This window comes from Bubalus kerabau, chromosome 12, assembly GCF_029407905.1.
Source record: "Bubalus kerabau isolate K-KA32 ecotype Philippines breed swamp buffalo chromosome 12, PCC_UOA_SB_1v2, whole genome shotgun sequence".
NCBI classification, from domain to species: Eukaryota; Metazoa; Chordata; class Mammalia; order Artiodactyla; family Bovidae; genus Bubalus; species Bubalus kerabau.
Window position 1 is genome coordinate 72,849,356 of NC_073635.1, and position 14,794 is coordinate 72,864,149.

At 38.1% G+C, this 14,794-nt stretch overlaps 1 protein-coding gene across 2 annotated transcripts in view; it reads left to right on the plus strand.

Annotated features, from left to right (window-relative positions):
* The window catches only part of LOC129624648 (ATP-binding cassette sub-family C member 4-like), a 174,094-nt gene that overhangs the window by 140,336 nt on the left and 18,964 nt on the right, over positions 1-14,794 (plus strand). For both annotated transcript variants that reach the window (XM_055542802.1, XM_055542800.1), the window contains 2 exons: positions 1,901-2,073; positions 2,510-2,615. In XM_055542802.1, the coding sequence (XP_055398777.1) occupies positions 1,901-2,073; positions 2,510-2,615 (279 nt within the window). The remainder of the gene's footprint in view (positions 1-1,900; positions 2,074-2,509; positions 2,616-14,794) is intronic.

Genomic DNA, 14,794 nt, shown 5'->3' on the forward strand with positions numbered 1-14,794 from the left:
GCTAGGCTTCAATAGTACATGAAGCAAGAACTTCCAAATGTACAAACTGTATTTAGAAAAGCCAGAGGAACCAGAGATCAAATTGCCAACATACATTGGGTCATCAAAAAAGCAACAGAATTCCATTAAAAAAAAAATCTACTTCATTGACTACACTAAAGCCTTTTACTGTGTGGATCACAACACATTGTGGAAAATTCTTAAAGAGATAGGAATACCAGACCATCTTACCTGCATCCTGTGAAACCTATATGCTGGTCAAGATGCAACAGTTACAACCGGACATGGAACAGCTGTTCCAAAGCAACAATTTGGACTGGTTCCAAATTGGGAAAGGAGTATGTCAAGGCTGTATGTTGTCACCTTGCTTATTTGACTTATATGCAGAGTACATCATGCAAAATGCCAGGCTGGATGAAGCACAAGCTGGCATCAAGATTTCTGGGAGAAATATCAATAAACTCAGATATGCATCTGATACCACCCAATCATAGAAAGTGAAGAGGACTAAAGAGCCCCTTGATAAAAGTGAAAGAAGAGTGTGAAAAAGCTGGCTTAAAACTCAACATTCAAGAAACTAAGATCATGCCATCCTGTCTCATCCTACATTGCAGTAGATGGGGAAACAGTGGAAACAATGACAGACTTTATTTCCAAAATCACTGCAGATGGTGACTGCAGCCATGAAATTAAAAGATGCTTGCTCCTGGGAAGAGGAGTTACAAGAAACCTAGACAGAATATTAAAAAGCAGAGACATCACTTTACCGACAAAGTCCATGTAATCAAACCTATGGTTTTCCCAGTAGTCATGTACCAATGTGAGGGTTGGATCATAAAGAAGGCTGAGTATTGAAGAACTGATGCTTTTGAACTGTGGTTCTGGAGAAAATTGTTGAGAGTCCCTTGGACAGCAAGGAGATCAAACCAGTCAATCCTAAAGGAAGTCAACCCTGAATTTTCCTTGGATGGACTGATGATGAAGCTGAAGCTCCAACACTTTGGCCACCTGATGTGAAGAGCCAACCCATTGAAAAAGACCCTAATGCTGGGAAAGATGGAAGGCAGGTGGATAAGGGTACAAAAGAAGACAAGATGGGTGGATGGCATCACCAATTTAATGGACCTGAGTTTGAACAAACTCCAAGCAATAGTGAAGGACTGGGAACACTGGTGTGCTGCTGTCCATGGGGTTGCAAAGTGTTGGGCACGACTCAGTGACTGGACGACAATAACCTGTATCCATATGCTTCGGGAAATAAGATGTTGTGTTTTATTTTTCATGTGTTTTCATTCACTACAATGCATTTATGACACTGAAGAAAATGCACTTGATTTGTCCACTATTTATAGGATTAAACTTGGGAAAGAACCATCATCAGAATGGGTTCCAGGATTACTAATGTATAAGGGGCAGTTTGTCATTGCTTGAACTTGCATATATTAAACTTCAGAAAATAATAAAGGGTCAATAAGCTTATATCTTCAGAGAACCAGTTTTTATGTAAAATTTTTGAAAGTTTTTCTCTAGTATACCAACTCCTATGCAAAATGTACTTTGGGAAACTTGACTCAACCATAAAGATCCTTTTAACTTTTCTGTTTAAGTCACATTGGGAGAAATAGCTTCACTTTTTGAGAGACTTCCATAACTAACCCCTAGGTGGGGTTTCTGGTGGATGTCCTGTGATGGGAATGGGGGACACTGAGATCTTTCTGTCCTGAGTTGACTCCACCCTCTTTCTCAGTGAACATTCACTAGAAGGAGCTCTCCCCATCACCTGGCTGTACAGGAAAGATGCATAAGAAGTCCTGAGAATGTCAAAGCTCTAATGTCTAAGAGGCTTGTCTACTTCAGGAACAGTTTGCTTAGAAAAATGTCATTCTTTCTGTATCCATAGGTACAACTTAAAGAATCCATCAAATGTCTTCCTGCTAAAATGAATACCGAATTAGCAGAATCTGGATTGAACTTGAGTGTTGGTCAGAAACAACTGGTGTGCCTTGCCAGGGCTCTTCTCAGGAAGAATCAGATATTGATTATTGACAAAGCCACATCAAACGTGGATCCAAGGTATGGAGCTGAGCCCCAGGAAATCTTGAATTGACTTGTAAATGTGGTAAATGGAAAACATTTAGTGAATCTTTGAAATGTTTCTAAGTGCTCTTTTGGCCTCATGGATATCTGTTGATAATATTAATTCCAGAAAACAAAAGAAAAAACCAAGACATGTTATATGGTGTTAATGTTTTGAGGCACAATAAGAGAGCTGAATTCCTAAATCCAACTCCTGATAGTTTCAAGCAATTTTGAGGGAAGACTAATTTTCCATCATTTTATAAAAAATATTAAATTTCTAAGTAGATTTTTATACTTAGTTTTTTAGGAACAAGACTATATGTTAAAGTATTGATCTTTAAAAACATTGTAAAAATATCATAGGTTATTTTTAAGTCTTAAGTCTGCTTTTCCTGTCTTTATTGAACTAAATAAACTTCTTTGTTTCTAGAACTGATGAGTTAATACAAGGAAAAATTCGTGAGAGATTTGCCCAGTGCACTGTGCTGACCATTGCACACAGATTGAGCAACATTATTGACTATGATTGGATACTGGTAAGACCCTCTCCATTTTAGTTGTTTCCATTTATGTTCAATTTTCAATGTATCCTTCCATGTAAAATTTGATAGGAACGTCCATTAATTTTTCTTTTAGTTTTTTCTCTCATTCCTGAAAATTACTCAAGTACTTAACTATACTTTTAGAATGCACTATTAAATAATATATCCAATAATCTTATATTTTCATATTAAAAGTTTATTTGAATTGTCATTTTTTTATGATCACCAACCATTAAAATATTTCAAACCCAAGTTATAGCTCCATATTTTAGTGGTGCAGAACGCCATCATCTTCACTGTATCATAGTAATTTCAGCATTTTTGGATTCTCTTATCAAAAAATTTGGCTCTAATTTAGATTGCCAGGAAGTTGATGGCTAAAGTTGTAGAATTTCTCAGGAGTCCATGAGAAGAAAAAGCCTAGTGAGAAAAACAGTACTTTAACTGAAAGGATTTCATATAAGAAATGTATTACATATGGATTAGAGGGCTAGAAAAATGAAACACTGGGGTAATGATTTTAGAAAGCAGCTACCATATCCTCAGACAGATCTCCAGACCTGAGAATTCAGAAGAGAGGCCCTAAAAAATTGATGCTCAGACCTCCAAGGAGAGGTCACTGCCTGGTTGCTGGTCATATTTGTGAGGGGGCAGGATGGGGCTGGTTCTCCAGGTGCTAATAGCTGGGAGCTGAGTCAGGTCCCAGTGCTGAGGTGATGCTAGTAGCAGAATCAGGTAGCACATTAGCTGTTTCCACCTTCAGTCTCCCTCTAGGGCCCCCTACTTGCAGGACCTAACAAAGGCCACCTGGAAAAAGAGTCTGAACTGCTGCAGTGACTTGCAGAGACCCAGCTTCTGCATCACAGATGAGAGTTTGGAAAGAAAGGCAAATCAGGGATGAGAGACTAACTAAACAACCAGCAAGTCTCTTACACAATATCTCTGTTCTGCACACATGGCAAGTTCCAGGCTTTGGTCTCTGGTTATCTGTCTCGTATATTCCTTCCAGGTTTGGTTGGCTCTTTCTTCCTTAGTAATTTAATATTTCCTTCCTTAACTTTATTCCCTTCCTCTAACTATTCCTTTTCTCTCTCTTTTTCATTTTATCTCTTTCCTTGTCCTTTCCCTCTGTTGTTTTCTCAGTTTCAATACATGTTAGGATGTGGCTTTATAAAACAAGAAAAGCATTCCTCAAAGGAAAAACTTTGGAAACAAATAGTCTCAGGGAATGCAAGATACTTTAAGGGATTTTGATGGTTCATACAAAACAAGTAATAATCACTAATGAGTGGTCAGTAATACCCACAGTTCCTTATGTCTAAGGATAATAGTGCCATCTCTTTTGACTTCTTGGGCAGCTTCTGGAATATCACCTCCTATCCTACTTCACATGCATCGTCAGATGGGATCATCAGTGGGACACTGAGAAGATACCAGGCTGTCAGCATTGAGGCAGTGCCTGTAGCCTCACACCCCAAGCTGGATGTGCTCAGGAGTGAGCTCTGGGGAGGCAGATGACAGGAGTAGGACATCCTGTCGTCTAGGCTCCAAGCAGTGTGTCTGGTCACGTGGACTAGATATCACAGTAGGAAGCAGGCTCTACCTGCAGACTTTCATGAAAGATGAGGTGACATTCAAGATTGCCCAACAGTGACTCTTAATTTCTAGAAATGTTTTGTGTCAGTCCTTCATTTTGTGTTCTTGAATGCTAATTGGAAAAGTAACCTTTTATTTCTAGTTTTTACCTGTCACTTTGTTGTTCTTACCTCTCAACATTGTATTTCAAAGACTGTCCCCCAAAGCACCATTTTTCCATAATAAATAAATGATGCTGTGAAATGTACCTGTTTCAAGCCCTTTGTCAGGCTTTAGACATAGCAGCAGAAAGATGGCTTGATCTCCAGCTCAGTTAAGGGTCTGTTCAATTAAATTCTTTGTTCCTAAATGTACCCTAAAGATTTATTTTTGGGTTTTCGGTATTATAGCATTAATGACATTCATGGTAACAGATTCTTTTTATTATCTAATTCTTGGAAATACTGTCACCTTGGAATGTGTGGTTGGTTAGGGAAACTGAAGAAGCACAGAAATGGAGGACATGTTGCCTGATCAGTCCTAAACTGTTATCACTAAGCACCTGATCTGCAGATGTGAACATCTATATCCTCTGAACCAGTCAGCTTTGTTGCTATTATCAAAATATGCTCATTTTTTTTAAATTCTTTACTTATTGGTTTGTTGTTCAGTCATTCAGTTGTGTCTGATTCTTTGTGACCCTATGGACTGCAGCATGCCAGGCTTCCCTGTCCTTCACTATCTCCCAGAGCTTACTCAGATCCATGTCCATTGAGTCGGTGATGCCATTCAACCATCTCATCCTCTGTCATCCCCTTCTCCTCCTGCCCTCAATCTTTCCCATCATCAGGGTCTTTTCCAGTGAGTTTGCTCTTCACATCAGGTGGCCAAAGTATTGGGGCTTCAGCTTCACCATCAGTCCTTCCAGTGAATATACAGGGTTGATTTCCTTTGGGATTGACTGTTTGATCTCCTTGCTGTCCAGGGAACTCTCAAAAGTCTTCTCCATCACCACAATTCAAAAGCATCAATTCATTGGCTCGCACTCAGCCTTCTTTATGGTCCAAATCTCATATCTATACATGACTTCTGGAAAAATCATAGCTTTGACTATATGGGCCTTTGTCAGCAAAGCAATGTCTCTCCTTTTTAATACACTCTCTAGGTTTGTCATAACTTTTTTTCCCAAGGAATAAGCATCTTGGAATATCTTATCAATATATCCTGGTAAATTTCTATAACCTCAGTTTTTTCTCTCTTGGTCATGTCTGTGAACAAATCTTTAAAGGACTTTTATGAAGCAATGTACAGCCAGTCCCTCCCCAACTTTCTAGTTTTGTCTCACTCTCTTCTCCCTCCTTCCTTTACAGCTAAAACCACACTGACGGTCTTTCAGTTCTCCAAATTCAATGTTCACTCTCTTACAGTGTGCTCTCTGTAGACTGTTGGCTTAGTCTAAGGTGCCTGCAGTGGATAATGGTGAGATGGTGGGACTTGGGGAAGATATGGAAGTGGAGCCAAGTGGACTGTGTGATGGATTGAACATGGGATCTGAGGGCAGAGAGAGAAGTTGATGCTGGTTTCTGGGTGCAGAGACTGAGCATTTGGGTGAATGGGGAAGATGGGGGGAGAAGGGAAAGGTAAGGGTTCTGTTTGGAGTCTGTCATCATTGTGATGAATGACCTTGTTTCCAGAAAGGATCTTACCCTTCACCGTGGAGCTGCTCTTCCCACTTCTGTGTTGGGAGACCTTCAGTTTAAGGTTCCCTGGTTGAGATCATCAGTGGTGTCACAAGGAGGTCCTACCAGGAGATGTAAGCTTGGACCTGTGTTTACTTCTCATTCTGAGCTAGTTTTTGTTGCTGACTCCTCTTGTAGGAATAACAGGATTAGACCTCAGGGCACCAAGAGACAGGCATCCCCCAGCTTCAGGGTTGGGGATTGTCCTCTGTGCTCCATTCACCCCAGGTGTAAAGCTTGTATGTTATTCTAGAGCTTCTAATTACCAGTTGACTTTCAATGTAGTGAAAACATCACAAATAATGTTCTCTCTCAAACCTTCAATTTTTGAGGCAATCTCATTTTTATTGCTTGCTTTAGAACTATAGACATACCTTGTTTTATTGTGCTTCCCAGATACTGCATTTTTTACAAATTGAGAGCTTATCATAAACCTGCATTGAGCAAGTCTATAGGCACCATTTTTCCATCAGTATCTGCTTATTCCATGTCTCTATGTCACCTTTTGGTAATTCTCACAATATATCAGACATTTTCACTATCAGTGCAGTTGCTTTGGTGATCTGTAACATCAACGATCTTTGATATTACTACTATGATTTACTGAAGTCTCTGATGATGGTTAATGTTTTTTAGCAATGCCTTATTTTTAAGTTAAGTTCTGTACTTTTTTTTTTCAGACATAATGCTATTGCACACATGCTTGGGTATAGTATAGTGTAAACATAACTTCTATATATCCTGGAAAACCAGAAAATTCACGTGACTCACTTTACTGCAGTATTCAGTGTATTCTGGTGTTCTGAAACTGAATCTGCAATAGCTCAGAGGGATGCCTATACCAGTTCCTTTCTGGAAAGCCCGTGATTGTTTGTTCTGAAAGCTTTAAGGATATAAAGACAAGTCAAAGTCAATCTGCTACAAAGCCTGATGCTTCACAGGGAGGGCTGCTAGCCTGGGGGAGGGGCTTGGGGAAGTGACAGATGCTGATGAAGGAAGGGCATAACCAACAGCGCTGTCACCATAGAGTCCTGTCACTGCAGGTGTTAAGGTGTAATAATTACATATTGTTGCACTGATGAACACTTTGGCACAAAAATAGATGGATATTTTCTTTTATTCTGTTTTTTAAAATGAAGAGCCTAACTCATAAAAACATATGTTTTGTTACAAAAAGGCAATAAATGTGCAAGGTACAAATAAGAAAATTTTTTTAAATCTCATAAAGGGAAGATTACAAAATACGCACCACCAGAAAGTAACAGTTGTATAGTGCTATAATATTATTTGGATAAAATTAGAACTATTAATAGTTTGATAATTAGTCTTATGCAAAACAGAGTATTTCACCAGCAGAATTTTTATAGCAACAATATATTCTTAAAATCCCCCATGTCATTAATTAATTTTCTATAGTACAATTTTAATAGCTGCCTAGAATTTCATCTTAGAGATTGAGTATAATTAATCTGAAACTTTGACATAATATGGGCTTCCCTGGAGGCTCAGACTGTTAAGAATCTGCCTGCAATGCGGGAGACCCAGGTTTGATCCCTGGATCAGGAAGATCCCCTGCAGAAGGGAAGGCTACCCACTCCAGTATTCTTGCCTGGAGAATTCCATGGACAGAGGAACCTAGCAGGCTACAGTCCATGGGGTCACAAAGAGTCGGACATGGCTGAGCAACTAACACTTTCACTTTAGAGATTATATATTTTTTAAATTGTCACTTTTATTCAAAAATCTTGAAGTGATTAGATGGATATGGTTTTGCTTAGTGTAAGTGAACAAGAGAAAAGGCTTGTTGGGAAACAACTGTGACCCAGTAATACCTTTGTGTATGTGTTGGCTCTCTGAAGGGATTTACCTAGTTTTGGTTCACTAAACCATTTCAGAATTTTATTTTCCAAAGAAATTCTCTGAATTTTAAGTATCTTAAAGATGTCATAACAGCATCTAAGTTATGATTAAGCATAAAAGTCAGAACAGCAACTAAATTAATCATCCTCATTTGCTCCAAAATAGTGGAGTGAGACAGACAAATTAGAAATCCTTTTTCTCCTTACACTCACTACTGTCTATATTAGAGGGTTCTTCCTATAGACTTTAGGATTAGCTGGGTGCTTGTGACCTGCTTTCTCTGCAGCCAGTAGCAGAGCTGTTGCCTCTAATTTCTGAACATTTCAGTCTTCATGTCACCTGAATTCTCCCTAGAACCATGAACAAAGAAGCATGTGACAATCTGCACTTGCATTAACAGTATTGTTGTCTGTGGTCAACATTTTCACTGTCTGCAGTTAGAGAATTCTTTGGAAATGAATGATGAAGAACCAAAACCAGGGACAGGAAACTCAGATTCCACCTCTTTTGTTTACAGTCAATCTTATGATTTTGTTTTTTGTTTCTTCCTCAACACAAACCTCTTCTCAGTAGAATTTTCCCCAGGGAAATCAAAACCAGAAACTGTTGTAACATCCCCACTTGGAAAGCACAAAACAGCTCATGTCTAACTAGACTTTTACTTAAATTCTGTGTTTCACCTTCATGGAACATTTCTTTCAGAAGCCTACATGGCTGTAATTAGAATATTTCAGAAGAGAAAACTCCTTCAAAAACTCCAAAAGATTTCACTCAAGTTTTCAAAGGAAAATAATATGGAGGTAGAAAGCACAGTTGGGAAGAAGAGATACTTTAAGAGGGGAGTGCTTCTGTGCAAAGGCAGCAGATTTGGGAAAGTGACTGTGGAGACGACTATAACCCAGCCTTCATCACCCCCCTGGTGAGAGACTAATTTATTATTTAAAGATCTAGGAAAGGATTTTCAGTTAATACTTGCCACCTTGCCCCGTCACTGAGAAAATCGCGGGCACCCATGTCACCAGTGAGGGACCCACGATGCAAGTTTGGACAGCTGTCCCTGTGTCATCACCTGGCGACCAGAAACAGATATGACACAGACCTTCCCCTTGCAGCTCTACTTGTCGATAAGTGGGGCTCTATCTCTATTGTTGTCCTCATTTCTTATCAGGCTTTAACTCCATCCTCTCCTGCCCTCCACCTCTCTGTGCACTCGCCCACATCTCCTTGCATTCCTCCTTTTCACTGATGACATCTTGCCAATGAAATGGATCGAGTTATTTTTGCAGTGGGTCCATTTAATTTTTATGTCTAGACAGCTACCAAGAATATATACACATAAACAGGTTTGATAAACATGTCTCATTGGGCTTATGTAACTCACTTGTCCAACATAATGTTTTTTTACATAACTGACTAGAGCTTGATAAGTAATTCAAGGTTGGGGTTCCTGGAGAGATCCTGGGGTTCTGGGATTATTATCACACCAATTTGAATGTGTGATTTAGTTTATAGTTTAACTTGTGTTACAGCAATGGTGGGGACATAATGGGAAATTATACGATGTTATTCTTATAAGGGATGTTAAAAATCTAAAACTATACCTATTTTTCTGTACACAAAGAAAATTTAGATTTGCTTTATGTTTATTTATTCTGAAATATCTAGAGTCTTTGATCAAGCCAGTAAATGTAAAGGCTAAGTTGGTAAAATTCTGTTTCTGGCCATTTTTCAATCTATGTCCCATCTTAGCTCTTGTAGCCCCTAATGTGAGTCTTGCCTTTTAAGTTTAATTAGATCCAGTTTATTTTTGCTTTTATTTCTTTGCTTTGGGAGATTGATCTAAGAAAATATTGCTGTATTTTATGTCAAAGAGTTTTCTGCCTGTGTTTTCCTTTTTGTTTATAGTACCCAGTCTTATCTTAGGTCTTTCAACTATTTTGAGTTTATTTTTATGTGTGGTATGAGGGAGTTTTCTAATTTCATTCATTTCCAGGTATGCAGCTTTCCCAGTACCACCTAGCAAAGAGACTGTCTTTTCTTCAATATATATTCTTACCTAATCTTTCATAGATTAATTAAACATAGATATTTTGAGACCTGTGATTTAAAACTGCAGTTTTTCTTCTTCAACTTCAGGAGGAGCAGTTATGTTCTATTATGCTATACTTAAGTAAAATTGCACATTCAGGGCATCTAAACTGGCATGCTAAATTGGCATATAGAAAATTAATTATGTAGATGAGACATTAAATTATTCTTGGACTCTTTTGAGAAAGCTGCTCTTAACAATGATTCACAGTATAAACAAAAGATTAATAGAAATATGCCCTTTGTGAGACTTAAAAAATGTTTCCAATTAAATAAAAAGGATGAAGTTAACTGCAATACCTATGTGTAGAAAAAATAACTTGTGTCTTGTTTAGAGTTCCAGCATATTCTCTTCTTTTTTTAAAAAAAATAATTTTATTAATTTATTTTTGGCTGTGCTGGGTCTTCATTGCTGTGTGGGCTTTTCTCTAGTTGCAGCAAATGTGCAGACTTCTCCTTGCAGAGGCTTCTGTTGTTGTGGAGCACAAGCTCTAGGCATTCAGGCTTCAGTAGTTGTGACATGTGGGCTCAGTAGTTGTGGTGCATGAACTCTTTTGCTCCACAGCATGTGGGGTCTTCCCAGACTAGGGGTCAGACCTCTGACTCCTGCTTTGGCAGGCAGATTCTTTTACTACTAAGCCACCAGGTAAGCCCATACCACATATTCTCTTTAGATACATTTACTCTAAATATGACCTAAATGAATAATTAAATTCCACTTAACATCAGAACTGGAGAAGGCAATGGCACCCCAATCCAGTACTCTTGCCTGAAAAATCCCATGGACGGAGGAGCCTGGTAGGCTGCAGTCCATGGGGTCACGAAGAGTTGGACACGACTGAGTGACTTCACTTTCACTTTTCACTTTCATGCATTGGAGAAGGAAATGGCAACCCACTCCAATGTTCTTGCCTGGAGAATCCCAGGGATGGCAGAGCCTGGTGGACTGTGGTCTGTGGGGTTGCAGAGAGTCAGACATGACTGAAGTGACTTAGCAGCAGCAGCAGTAACATCAGACCTGTTTTTGTAGTTCTATTATTTGGGTCAATTATTTCAGGTACTTTTTCCTCCTCCATAACCATTGATCAAGGTCACTCATAAGTAGAGAGGCAAAGTTAAGAGCCCCTTCCTCTCCCTTTCAATTTCCAATTAGCAGGTTTATTTATTTACTTTTTTTATAATTCTAGCATTTCTTTTTTTTTCCTTTTTTTTAAAATTTTATTTTATTTTTAAACTTTACATAATTGTATTAGCTTTTTTAAAAATTTTATTTTATTTTTAAACTTTACATAATTGCATTAGCTTTGCCAAATATCAAAATGAATCCGCCACAGGTATACATGTGTTCCCCATCCTGAACGCTCCTCCCTCCTCCCTCTCCATACCATCCCTCTGGGTTGTCCCAGTGCACTAGCCCCAAACATCCAGTATTGTGCATTGAACCTGGACTGGCAACTCGTTTCATACATGATATTTTACATGTTTCAATGCCATTCTCCCAAATCTTCCCACCCTCTCCCTCTCCCACAGAGTCCATAAGACTGTTCTATACATCAGTGTCTCTTTTGCTGTCTCGTACACAGGGTTATTGTTACCATCTTTCTAAATTCCATAGATATGCGTTAGTATACTGTATTGGTGTTTTTCTTTCTGGCTTACTTCACTCTGTATAATAGGCTCCAGTTTCATCTACCTCATTAGAACTGATTCAAATGTATTCTTTTTAATGGCTGAGTAATACTCCATTGTGTATATGTACCACAGCTTTCTTATCCATTCATCTGCTGATGGGCATCTAGGTTGCTTCCATGTCCTGGCTATTATAAACAGTGCTGCGATGAACATTGGGGTACACGTGTCTCGTTCCTTTCTGGTTTCCTCAGTGTGTATGCCAGGCAGTGGGATTGCTGGATCATAAGGCAGGTCTATTTCCAGTTTTTTAAGGAATCTCCACACTGTTCTCCAGAGTGGCTGTACTAGTTTGCATTCCCACCAATAGTGTAAGAGGGTTCCCTTTTCTCCACACCCTCTCCAGCATTTATTACTTGTAGAGTTTTGGATCGCAGCCATTCTGACTGGTGTGAAATGGTACCTCATAGTGGTTTTGATTTGCATTTCTCTGATAATGAGTGATGTTGAGCATCTTTTCATGTGTTTGTTATCCATCTGTATGTCTTCTTTGGAGAAATGTCTGTTTAGTTCTTTGGCCCATTTTTTGATTGGGTCATTTATTTTTCTGGAGTTGAGCTGTAGGAGTTGCTTGTATATTTTTGAGATTAGTTGTTTGTCAGTTGCTTCATTTGCTATTATCTTCTCCCATTCTGAAGGCTGTCTTTTCACCTTGCTAATAGTTTCCTTTGATGTGCAAAAGCTTTTAAGGTTAATTAGGTCCCATTTGTTTATTTTTGCTTTTATTTCCAATATTCTGGGAGGTGGGTCATAGAGGATCCTGCTGTGATGTATGTCAGAGAGTGTTTTGCCTATGTTCTCCTCTAGGAGTTTTATAGTTTCTGGTCTTACGTTTAGATCTTTAATCCATTTTGAGTTTATTTTTGTGTATGGTGTTAGAAAGTGTTCTAGTTTCATTCTTTTACAAGTGGTTGACCAGATTTCCCAGCACCACTTGTTAAAGAGATTGTCTTTAATAGTTGTATATTCTTGCCTCCTTTGTCAAAGATAAGGTGTCCATATGTGCATGGATTTATCTCTGGGCTTTCTATTTTGTTCCATTGATCCATATTTCTGTCTTTGTGCCAGTACCATACTGTCTTCAAAACTGTAGCTTTGTAGAAGAGCCTGAAGTCATGTAGATTGATTCCTCCAGTTCTATTCTTCTTTCTCAAGATTGCTTTGGCTATTCGAGGTTTTTTGTATTTCCATACAAATTGTGAAATTATTTGTTCTAGCTCTGTGAAGAATGCTGTTGGTAGCTTGATAGGGATTGCATTGAATCTATAGATTGCTTTGGGTAGTATACTCATTTTCACTATATTGATTCTTCCAATCCATGAACATGGTATATTTCTCCATCTGTTAGTGTCCTCTTTGATTTCTTTCACCAGTGTTTTATAGTTTTCTATATATAGGTCTTTAGTTTCTTTAGGTAGATATGTTCCTAAGTATTTTATTCTTTCCGTTGCAATGGTGAATGGAATTGTTTCCTTCATTTCTCTTTCTGTTTTCTCATTATTAGTGTATAGGAATGCAAGGGATTTCTGTGTGTTGATTTTATATCCTGCAACTTTACTATAGTCATTGATTAGTTCTAGTAATTTTCTGGTGGAGTCTTTAGGGTTTTCTATGTAGAGGATCATGTCATCTGCAAACAGTGAGAGCTTTAGTTCTTCTTTTCCAATTTGCATTCCTTTTATTTCTGTTTCTGCTCTGATTGCTGTGGCCAAAACTTCCAAAACTATGTTGAATAGTAATGGTGAGAGTGGGCACCCTTGTCTTGTTCCTGACTTTAGAGGAAATGCTTTCAAATTTTCACCATTGAGGATAATGTTTGCTGTGGGTTTGTCATATATAGCTTTTATTATGTTGAGGTATGTTCCTTCTATTCCTGCTTTCTGGAGAGTTTTTATCATAAATGGATGTTGACTTTTGTCAAAGGCTTTCTCTGCATCTATTGAGATAATCATATGGTTTTTATTTTTCAATTTGTTAATGTGGTGTATTACATTGATTGATTTGCAGATATTGAAGAATCCTTGCATCCCTGGGATAAAGCCCACTTGGTCATGGTGTATGATCTTTTTAATGTGTTGTTGGATTCTGATTGCTAGAATTTTGTTAAGGATTTTTGCATCTATGTTCAGCAGTGATATTGGCCTGTAGTTTTCTTTTTTTGTGGGATCTTTGTCAGGTTTTGGTATTAGGGTGATGGTGGCCTCATAGAATGAGTTTGGAAGTTTACCATCCTCTGCAATTTTCTGGAAGAGTTTGAGCAGGATAGGTGTTAGCTCTTCTCTAAATTTTTGGTAGAATTCAGCTTTGAAGCCGTCTGGACCTGGGCTTTTGTCTGCTGGAAGATTTTTGATTACAGTTTCAATTTCCGTGCTTGTGATGTGTCTGTTAAGATTTTCTATTTCTTCCTGGTCGAGTTTTGGAAAGTTGTACTTTTCTAAGAATTTGTCCATTTCTTCCACGTTGTCCATTTTATTGGCATATAATTGTTGATAGTACTCTCTTATGATCCTTTGTATTTCTGTGTTGTCTGTTGTGATCTCTCCATTTTCATTTCTAATTTTATGCATTTGATTTTTCTCCCTTGTTTCTTGATGAGTCTGGCTAATGGTTTGTCAATTTTATTTATCCTTTCAAAAAACCAGCTTTTGGTTTTGTTGATTTTTATGTTCTCTTTTGTTTCTTTTGCATTTATTTCTGCTCTAATTTTTAAGATTTCTTTCCTTCTACTAACCCTGGGGTTCTTCATTTCTTCCTTTTCTAGTTGCTTTAGGTGTAGAGTTAGGTTATTTATTTGTCTTTTTTCTTGTTTCTTGAGGTGTGCCTGTATTGTTATGAACTTTCCCCTTAGGACTGCTTTTAACGTGTCCCACAGGTTTTGGGTTGTTGTGTTTTCATTTTCATCCGTTACTATGCAAATTTTGATTTCTTTTTTGATTTCTTCTGTGATTTGTTGGTTATTCAGCAGTGTGTTGTTCAGCCTCCATATGTTGGAATTTTTAATAGTTTTTCTCCTGTAATTGAGATCTAATCTTACTGCATTGTGGTCAGAAAAGATGCTTGGAATGATTTCTATTTTTTTGAATTTACCAAGGCTAGCTTTATGGCCCAGGATGTGATCTATCCTGGAGAAGGTTCCATGTGCGCTTGAGAAAAAGGTGAAATTCATTGTTTTGGAATGAAATGTCGTATAGATATCAATTAGGTCTAACTGGTCTATTTTAT